The sequence below is a fragment of the Talpa occidentalis genome, unplaced genomic scaffold, assembly GCF_014898055.3.
Source record: "Talpa occidentalis isolate TD23 unplaced genomic scaffold, MPIMG_talOcc4v2.1 talOcc4.2456, whole genome shotgun sequence".
Taxonomy (NCBI): domain Eukaryota; kingdom Metazoa; phylum Chordata; class Mammalia; order Eulipotyphla; family Talpidae; genus Talpa; species Talpa occidentalis.
Genome location: NW_023602581.1, coordinates 801 through 11746, shown reverse-complemented (window position 1 = coordinate 11746; position 10946 = coordinate 801). Strand labels below are relative to the sequence as shown.

The window sequence follows — 10946 nt, the reverse complement described above, 5'->3', positions numbered from 1 at the left end:
TTTGCAGGAGTTCACTCTTGAAATTTATAGAATTTTGCTACTTTTAAAATATTATTGCCAATTTTTTTAAATACGCATCTTTAAAATATTACTTCTTCCTCCAGAGACAAAATAACATCACATTCAGCAAAATTAATAATTCCTTAATGTTATATCCAATTCTAGACTCAGATTTTCGCAGTGGTGTTAAAGATTTATTTATTTATGCATACAAGAGCTAGGGTGTAGGCCAAAGGTGCGGGGGGGGGGGGGGCGGTGGAGAGAGGATTCACCAGAGACAGTGGGAGCAGAACAGGCAGACTATCTGAAATACGCGCTGGGGGAGCAGCGGCCGAGACAGGAGAGGTCTGTCTGCTGCCCTGTGGTGACTCCCTGGCCAGCCAACAATCTCAAACCTGTGCTGTAGAGGCTACAGACAGCTTCACAGCACTGTGCTCAACCCACTGCGCCACCGAGGAGGCCCACATTCAGCTTGTTTCTTGGCTTCTATATTTCCTATAAGCTACAAGTTGGATCTACAACTTGATACAGACTCAGAGTAAACATTTTCAGTTAAATGCACCCTATGTGATATTATATACTTCATATTGTATTACATCAAGTGACCCAAAATACTTGTTTTTTCCACCACTAATGATTTTATTATTGATCAAAGAATTAAGAATTGTGACTGATAGACGATTCCATTCTACAGTTGAAATTTTCTTCTTTTTACCAGAAATATTGATGTTAATTCTGGACTTTTTGGATATTTTTCAGGATCTAGTCATGGACATCCTGAGAGTATTAAGCACACCAGATTTAGAAGTACGCAAGAAGACTCTGCAGTTAGCACTGGATCTTGTCTCTTCTAGGAATGTTGAAGAGGTAAAACAACATTCTGGTAGCATTTTGTAAACTGTCGGGCAAATCTTGTTGTAATTCTCACTTATTTTGCTTTGTTCTGTAGCTGGTTATTGTCCTAAAGAAGGAGGTGATTAAAACAAATAATGTGTCTGAGCATGAAGATACTGACAAATACAGACAACTCCTTGTGCGAACATTGCATTCTTGCTCTGTCCGATTTCCAGATATGGCTGCAAATGTTATCCCTGTGGTATGTAACTCTAATGACCTTAATTTTGAAATTCTCTAGAAGAAAATTTTTTAATTCTGTTATTCAAAAGTTAAATGACGGTATGCAATTACTAAATCTCAGTCTGTTTGTGCACTCTAAGGTTCAGAAAGGTAAGGTCTCTGACATTTTTCTTACATCCTCATCAAAAAAATAAAAACCGGGCCTCCCCGGTGGCGCAGCGGTTGAGCGCTGGGTTGCAAAGCTGCCCACAGCCTCGGCAGCGCTGGTTCGATCCCCGGCTGCTCCCCGGCCACCAGAGGAGGGTCCCACATGGCGCGCAGACCTCTCCTGCCACCCGCTGCTCCCCTCAGCAGTGTACTTCGGTCCTCCTGCCTGCTCTGCTCCCTGCTCTGGCTCTGGTGAATCCTCTCACCCTCCCGCACTTCTGACTGTACCCAGTGCTTGTATAAATAAATAAATAAATCTTTTTTTAAAAAAAAAAATAAATAAATAAATAAAAATAAAAACCATAGTTGTTGCTTGACGCAATATGTGGCTAAAAATATCCTCACCTATTATTACTAGTGATATTTGTTAAAATTACCTAAAGTGAAATTATACTGTGTATAAAGTAAGGCAAGTAAATATTTCTTTCAGATAGTTTCACCTTATAAGTTTAAGGATTCAGTTAGAGGAAAAATTCACACATCTAGAATATTTTATTTTCTGTCACTATCAGATAAATGAGGCATGTTATTGTAATTGGAAATTTTATCTTTAAGCTCTGAATTTTCTCTAAAATAATTTTAGTCATTATCAATAATACATCCATTTTATTTTTAGTAATGAATTTCCAACTTCAGCTTTATAGCAAGTTTTATAATAAACTTAGTTACACATTAACCAGCAAAGAAATTGTAACTGTTTACTGATGGTTTCTTAGTTTACATTTTGTTATGGATTTGGAAATTATTAATTAACATTCTTTGTAAATTGGGTCTCCCTGGTGGTGCAGCGGTTGAACGCTGGGTTGCGAAGCTGCCCGCAGCCTCTGCAGCGCCAGTTCGATCCCCGAATGCTGGGTGAGGGTCCCACATGGCACGCAGACCTCTCCGGCCGCCCGCTGCTCCCCTCAGCAGTGTATTTCGTCAGTCTGCCTGCTCTGCTCTCCCCTCTGGCTCTGGTGAATTCTCTCGCCCTCCCGTGCTTCTGACTGTACCCAGTGCTTGTATAAATAAATATATGAATCTTTTTTAAAAAAAACATTCTTTGTAAATTAAATTTACTTATTAAACTACAATTTTCTTTCTGAAAATTACATAATTGTTAATTTTTTTTTTTTTTTAAGTTAATGGAATTTCTCAGTGACAGTAATGAAGCAGCAGCTGCTGATGTCTTGGAGTTTGTTCGTGAAGCCATTCAACGCTTTGATAACCTGAGGATGCTTATTGTTGAGAAGATGCTAGAAGTCTTTCATGCTATCAAATCTGTCAAGTAAGTTTAAATTACATTTAAATATAAGGTCAAGCAAGAATTTTTATCTTTAAAGGGTCAGTTGATTTAAAAAAACATAGTGGAGAGATGAGTCAAGATAGTCAAGCAAAAACAAGACAAATTAAGTACGACAAAAAGTATCACCTCACCCCCAGCTATGATTAACCTAGTCTGTTGGCAAAAATTTTTGTTTTCTGGAAGTGCCATAGCTAGGTTTCTTTATCCTGATTTCCTCTAAAATATTGTAAATCCAAAGCAATCAAGGAATGTATTTTTTCAAAGGTATCACAGTTTGGATATCATTATTTATATCCCCCTTTAGTATTTATTGAAGAGAAGATTCAAAATGCAACTTAAATCTGACATTGTGTTTCCTTTCAGATAATCTTTGCTAATGAAAATGAAGTATTGCATCCAAATTCTGTTGAATTTAAATCACCTGATGGTTAGACTATAACAGACTAGTAGAATATCTGCTTAGATAGAAAAGAAAGAGGTGGGAGGGAAGAAGGGGTACCTTTACAAAATTGCTTTATTATCTGAAAAAAATTTTTTTAAAGATTTATTTGTGTATACAAGAACTGTGGTACATGCCAGAGGTGTGGGGGGTGAGAGGATTCACCAGTGACAAAGAGGGGAACTGAACAGGCAGACTGACCGAAATGCACTACTGAGGAGAGCAGAGGGTGAGACAGGAGAGGTCTGCTGCACCATGTGGGTAGCTCCCTAGCAGGCCAGGGATCAAACTCGTGCTGCAGAGGCTGCAGATAGCTTCCTAATCTGTGCTTGTTAACCCCTTGTGCCACCATGGAGGCCCTGAAAATTGATTATTGATGTTTATGAAACTGAGCAAGATTTGCCTCCTTTGTGAGAAAAAAATATTAAAGTTTTGTTTTTGATAGCCATAATCTCCAACACCATCAGTTTCTAGAATTAATTTTTTCTGAATCAGCTTAATAAAAATCTTAGGAAAAATATGACTAAAGACTTTATTCACTTTTTTAAGAAAATTTATTTTATTTATTTATGCATTCAAGAGCTGGGGTGCAGGCCAGTGGTGCGGGGTGGGGGTGAGAGGATTCACCAGAGAGAGTGAGGAGCAGAACATACAGGTCTACTGAAACAACATTGCTGAGGGGAGCAGCAGGCAAAACCAGAGAGATCTGCTGCGCCATTTGAGTCAGCTCCCTGGCAGGGGATCAAACTCATGCTGAAGTAGCTGCCAATAGCTTCATAGTGCTGAAACTCAACCCCTTGTACCACCAGGGAAGCCCAAGACTTTATTCACTTTAATGTAGTGAGGTGTTACTTTTTTTACTTTATGTGTTTGGGTTTTTGTTACTGACCCTTTGCACTCCCTCCTTGTCCATTATGTCGTTAATGACTACAACTAAAAAATAAATTCCCATCTACATTAAAGTAATACATTTTTATGGTAATAAATAGGCCAAATTTACCTCAATTTTATTTTGAATGGAAGCTAATACTTTCTGTGAAACATGTTGGTTTTTTATATTCACTACTGAGTTTGCCAGTTTTACGTTGTTCCTAGTAATGAAGAATGAAAATACTTACTTCCCTTTTTTTTTTTTTTTTTTTTTTTTTTTTTTGAATCTTTTTTATTATTTTTTTTTATAGAGGCATGTTTTATTTATTTATTTTGTTTGTTTGTTTGTTTTGTTTATACATGCACTGGGTACAGTCAGAAGCGCGGGAGGGTGAGAGAATTCACCAGAGCCAGAGTGGGTAGCAGAGCAGGCAGAAGGACCGAAGTACACTGCTGAGGGGAGCAGCGGGCGGCAGGAGAGGTCTGCACGCCATGTGGGATCCTCCGCCGGTGGCCGGGGAGCAGCCGGGGATCGAACCGGCGCCGCAGAGGCCGCGGGCAGCTTCGCAACCCAGCGCTCAACCGCTGCGCCACTGGGGAGGCCCCTTACTTCCCTTTTAATCCTTATGATATCTGGAGAGAATCAAAGAAGGTTGTTATATTATTTTTTCTTAAATTTTCATCCATGTTCACTTAGAACTGCTGAATCTTGTTTTCTTGCATGAGTTTAAGTTCATAAAAGTCTCTGCTTTGGGATTTTGGTAAAATATGTGTTAGAAAACTGGTGTTCTTGCTCTAGGATTTACCGCGGAGCATTGTGGATTCTGGGAGAATACTGTAGTACCAAGGAAGATATTCAGAGTGTGATGACTGAGGTCCGCAGGTCTCTGGGGGAGGTATGTTTTATTTTGGTAAATCTTACTTTTATATGATGATTTATTTTTGTGCCTTTTATTTAGTAGCATCTGCACTAAAGAACAGTGAAAAATGTATTTTCGCTACCCTGATAATTAAACCTTAGAGGTTGTGGGAAATTAGGGGAATCTCCTTTCCCTGCTTTGAACCATGACACCTATTCTTTTATCTGTATTATTTACCCTCCTTAGTAAGATTTTATTTGAATAAAGGTTCTCTGTTTTAAAAAGTGAAAAATACTTGTAAAACCCTGCTTTAGCCAATGTGTTCTGAAAGAAGAATGCAAATAATATTAAAAAACAGGGCTGAATTTACAGTGTTTGTGTATTAAAACTAATAGTTTTTTCTCATCCAAACGACCATAGGATAGAACAGAGAGAACAGTGTTTGTCAGGACACCTAGATTCTAGTGTTGTTTCAGACGATCATTAACTCTGGGACCTTGATATAAGTTCCTTATCATGACTTCACATAGATTTTTCTTCTATAAAATGAAGAAAATGAAATAGATGATTGAAGGCTCTTGAAGCACTTAAATTAGCTGATAGGCTGGTATTGAGGAATAAATACATAATAGTCATTGTTTGAAAAAAATAGGTAGTCGAGGACTTATTTTGTACAAACAAGTCAAATTTATTTCATTTTAGAAGGATGAGTACTATTTTAGGTTAGTATTTCAAGGAAGGAACGGAGGAAGGGAAATTAGAATTAGCATCTATTTTGTGTTATGCACTGTCCTAAACATTTTCCTATTAAGTAACTTGTATTAAGAGAATTAAGATTTCCATGTAACAGATTAAGAAGTTGAGCCTCAAGTCATTTAATTAACATGCCCCAAACCATATAACTGGTAAGTGGCATTCAATTTCAAATCCTGTCTTCTTCCCACTATATTATTCTGAGAAGGAAAGAAAATTGAAAACAGAGTTTCAAGTTCCAAAAATCTCATTGGGAAATACGTTGTCTATTTAAATATGATCATGCTGGCTCTTGACTAAGTTGATGTTTCCAATTGATTTTTAGATCCCAATTGTAGAGTCCGAAATAAAGAAAGAAGCTGGTGAATTAAAACCTGAAGAAGAAATAACTGTGGGGCCAGTTCAGAAATTGGTAACTGAGATGGGTACCTATGCAACTCAGAGTGCCCTTAGCAGTTCTAGACCCACCAAGAAAGAGGAAGAAAGGTAATTTGCAGCACCTGTAGCCTATCAGATATACTTCTTTTATTATTATTTCTGTGTATAGAATAGTCAACTGATTTTTTTTTTCTTTACTCATTTGCTTTACTGAACAAAATGGAAATCTTTGCCATTTAAGGTATATGAAAAGAGAAAGATGTTTTAAATTATTCCCCCAGGAATTGTGTTGATTTTCTACACATCTGAGCCTTCCTCTGCTCCTTTTAGTTGTTTTCACTGAAATAACTGTACTATTGAAACTAAATTATTTTACTCACATAGAACATGCTAAATAGTGGTAGCTTTGATGATATTTTAGTTTTGTTATCTATTAACATTTGGGAAACATTTTGCAGATTTTCTGATTCTAATTAATGGAATAAAATTTTCCCCCCTTATTTTCCTCTCTATTTCTGTGGTGGGCATGATGAAAATAGTGCCTAAATGATTTAAAACATCTTTTAATGATAGCTTACTGTGGTGATATTTGCTAATAAGTAGTTTGTCTCATTCAATCTGACAACGGCCCTTTGAAATAACATGTACTACAATTCCCATTTTACTGAAGAGGAATTTGAGGCTTAGCGAGTTTTGTAACTTATCAAGGTGTCACAACAAATAAATAGATGAACTGGGATTTGAATGTAGCCATTGACTGTAGTACTTATACTCTTAACCATTTTCTCTTCCATATTCAGTTGGCTCTTGCATCATTTAGAGATAAGTTTTAAAGCCATGTTTTCTTTGTCTTTCATTCTGAGAGCTAAAGAGAGAGCTAATTGAAGTCCGTATCATTGAAGAGTAACAGTGAGAGTGTTGAATGGACTTATTTGAAACATTTTTATAAAAACTTCATGCTGCTTAAGAAATTGGTGGATTTCATTTTCCTTCTTTTATTTGCAGACCTCCTCTGAGAGGATTTCTTCTGGATGGAGATTTCTTTGTTGCTGCCTCCCTTGCTACAACCCTGACCAAAATTGCCTTGCGCTATGTGGCTTTGGTTCAGGAAAAGAAAAAGCAAAATGTAAGCTAATGTATTTTACATTTACCCAACAGATGAAGATTGGGTGCCTACTATATGTACTGAACAATGGAACACAAAAGTGAATGCTAAAGTTCCTTTCACGAAACAGCTTTTTTTTTTTTTGCATTTTTCCTTCATGGTAAAATAGACATAACATAAAATTTATCATTTATCATTAATCATTTAAAAGTGTCCAGTTCAGGGCCTCCGCGGTGGCGCAAGGGGTTAAGTCACAACCTATGAAGCTATTTGAAGCCACTGCCACATGAGTTCGATCCCCATCGGCCAGGGAGCAACCCACATGGTGTAGCAGACTTCTCCTGCCTCGCCCTCTGCTCCCCTCAGCAGTGTATTTCAGTAGATCTGCCTGTTGTGTTTCCCACTCTGTCTCTGGTGAATCCTCTCACAATCCTGTGGCCTGTACCCCAGTTCTTGTATCCATAAATAAATAAATCTTTAAATAAATAAATAAATAAAAATGTCCAGTTCAGTGGCATTAAGTGCATTTACATTATTGTCTAAACATACAAAACCACATCTCCGTTGCTTTTTCATTATCCCAAGCTGAACCTATACACAGTAATGCCCTAATTCACCCTCCTTGGCAGCTACCATTCCACTTTCTTCCTCTACAAATTTGTCTATTCTAGGTGCTTCATAAAAATGAGAACATTCTATTTGTCTTTTTATTACTGGTTTATTTGACTTAGCGTAATGTCGTCAAGGTTCATTTATATGATAGAAAGTGTCAGAATTTCTTTCCTTTTTAAGGCTGAATAATATTCTGATGTTTTTGTTTACACTTTGTAAATTTTTTAAAGATATTTTTATGAGAAATGTCTTATATTTACCATCTATTGTACTTTTCATTCCTTTGTGCAAGTTCAGCTTTCCATCTTTTATTACTGCCTAAAGAATTTGCATTCTTACAAAGATCTGCATTCTCATAATGAAGTCTGCATGTGATGAATTCTCTCAGCTTTCATTTGCCTGAAAATACTTTACTTTGCTGTATTTAAAAAGAAAAATCTGATAGAATTGTGAATGTTTATATTTGAGTAAAAGAGGAACTATTGGAAAAAAATTACTCATGGTTACTCTAGTATAAATCTTGTTAAAATATTAAAAGTTAGAATTACATTACCAGATACAATAACAGAAATTCTTCCTTTCGCTAGAGTTTATGTTGGTTTTTATCTGTTAAAAACTTTTTTCCCTTAGTAACGATCATTCTGTGTTTTACAGTACTGTAGCTTATTTAATGTTATAACAGATATTTTCTGGTGTTAGTCTAAACCCTTCCTAATCATCATAATCATAATTTTTAATTAACTGTGTGATAATCCATTTGATTCCTTTGTAAAGCCTCCATGTAATTATACATTAAATTTAGATTTGGGATTTTCAAAGAATTTTTTTTTTCACTTCCATCATAAAGAGTCACAGAGATTAGAGGGCCAGGTAATTTGCAAAGTGCATTATCTTACCAATTTTAATTTATGAGCAATAATTTACTTTGTACACTCTGTGGACCATTATATATTTGTTCAGTCCTTGTTACAGGGCAATCAGCTATTCTTTTTTTTTTTTTTAAAGATTTATTTATTTATGCATACAAGAGCTGGGGTGCAGGCCAGAGGTGAGGGGAGTGAGAGGATTTACTAGAGACAGAGTGGGGAGCAGAACAGGCAGATCTACTGAAATGCACTGCTGAGGGGAGCAATGGGCAAGAAAGGAAAGGTCTGCTGTGCCATGTTGAGTCACCTCCCTGGCTGGAGATCGAATGCGTGCTGCAGTGGCTGCGGTAAGACTTAACCCTTTGCACCACCAGGGAGGCCCTTCAGCCATTATTTCTTCATATATACACATATATGCACAATAAGAAAACAAATATGGTAAAATGTTAACAGTTGATGAAGTCTGTCATTCTTTTACTTTTCTGTAATTAGAATTTTAAAAATATAATGGTGGCTAAAAAGCCATTACTGTTTTGTTTTTTTGTTTTTTTTTGAAAGATTTATTTATTTATACATACAAGAACTGGGGTGTAGATCAGAGGTGCAGAGGGTGAGAGGATTCACCAGAGGCAGAGTGGGGAGCAGAATAGGCAGATCTACTGAAGTACACTGCTGAGAGGAGCAGCTGGGGAGACAGGAGAAGTCTGCTGCACCATGTGGGTTGTTCCCAAGCTAACAGCTTGATAGCCCTGTCTTTAACCCCTTACCACCAGGGAGGTCCAAAGTACAACTTTTAATTCTCGACCTTGTGGAGGCGCTGTTGTGTGTGGTTGACATTTGTTATGGTGGTATCTTAAAGAGTTTTGATGAAAGCCGTTACTGTTTGTGAGTTAAGGGTTAGTGTGAAAAGATATGAAGATAAAATCTAAAGGATTTGAAATCTTACTCAAATAAATGAAAGTTTAGATTCATTTCTTGGATTAGATGCTATAATAAATTGGAAAATCATGACATAATAAATAACCGATTTCTTTATTTTCCTAGTCTTTTGTTGCTGAGGCTATGCTGCTCATGGCCACTATCCTTCATTTGGGAAAATCCTCTCTCCCTAAGAAGCCAATTACAGATGATGATGTAGATCGAATTTCCCTGTGTCTCAAGGTCTTGTCAGAATGTTCACCTTTAATGAATGACATTTTCAATAAGGAATGCAGACAATCGCTTTCTCACATGTTATCCGCTAAACTTGAAGAAGAAAAATTATCCCAAAAGGTAAGGTATATATGACAAAGCCATAAATGTGCTTTGAAGGTTTAAAAAAGTTTTGATTTTTTTTTTCAGCCCTATGTATTTTTTGTAAGATAACTTTTTTCCATATTAAAAAGAAACATATGTATTGCTTTCTCAACACAGAAAGAATCTGAAAAGAGGAATGTGACAGTACAGCCTGATGACCCTATTTCCTTCATGCAACTAACTGCTAAGAATGAAATGAACTGCAAAGAAGATCAGTTTCAGCTGAGTTTGCTGGCAGCGATGGGTAATACACAGAGGAAAGAGGCAGCAGATCCCCTAGCATCTAAACTAAACAGGTAACAAAATGCCAAATACACTGGTAAGTTAATTAAATTGGCTACTTAACAAGGTAATAATCAGAAAGTGCTGGTCCCACTTTTTTCAAAAGAAAAATAGTTATACAGAATAAGTTTTGTGAAGTCACTGTGAGTGATAGATTTATTCATTAAACACAAAATGAAACTCAGAAGCTGACAAACTACCTTTCTATATGATAGCATGGTAAATCCCATAGAAGAGTTTATAACTTGTTCTAGTTGAATTGGAATCATAAACTAATACATAGAGCTGGGAGATCCTTCAAGTTTGACTGCCTTTTAAAAGGAAGGGCTCTGGCCTATTTCCCCAGACTCTGACCTGAGTTTCTCCTGTCCCCTGCTACTTTAACACAGCAACTCCATTTCTGTATTCATATTGAGATCCATTAGGATTTTTTTTTAGGAAAATGATTCTCCTTTTCAAATACACAAATTTACAAATCTTTAAATTTGTTTTGAAAAATTGTGGCAAAATTTACATGCCAGGGCCTCCCCTGGTGGCGCAGCAGTTGAGCGCTGGGCTGCAAAGTTGCCCGCATCCTTTGCAGTGCCGGTTCGATCCCCAGCCCCCGGCGAGGGTCCCACATGGCGCGCAGACCTCTCCTGCCGTGCCCACTGCTCCCCTCAGCAGTGTATTTCGTCAGTCTGCTTGTTCTGTTCCTGCTCTGGCTCTGGTGAATTCTCACACCCTCCCACGCTTCTGACTGTCCCAGTGCTTGTATAAATAAATAAATAATCTTTAAAAAAAAAATTTACATGCCATAAAATTTACCATCTTACCCATTTTTACTTGTATATAGTTCAGTGGCATTAGTGCATTCACATTATTGTGTCACAGTGCATCCCTAGAACTTTTTTATTTTGAAAAAGAAACATTACTC

General features: G+C 37.0%; 1 protein-coding gene across 1 annotated transcript; it reads left to right on the top strand.

The window, feature by feature from the left end:
* The first annotated feature begins 597 nt into the window (after nt 1-597).
* LOC119253946 (coatomer subunit beta-like) lies at nt 598-10054 on the top strand. Its single transcript, XM_037521169.2, has 8 exons — nt 598-867; nt 950-1096; nt 2406-2551; nt 4678-4774; nt 5817-5977; nt 6875-6995; nt 9497-9724; nt 9866-10054. The coding sequence occupies exons 1-8, from the start codon at nt 634-636 to the stop codon at nt 10046-10048; spliced, it is 1317 nt and encodes a 438-aa protein (XP_037377066.1). The 5' UTR covers nt 598-633; the 3' UTR covers nt 10049-10054.
* Nucleotides 10055-10946: the final 892 nt, after the last annotated feature.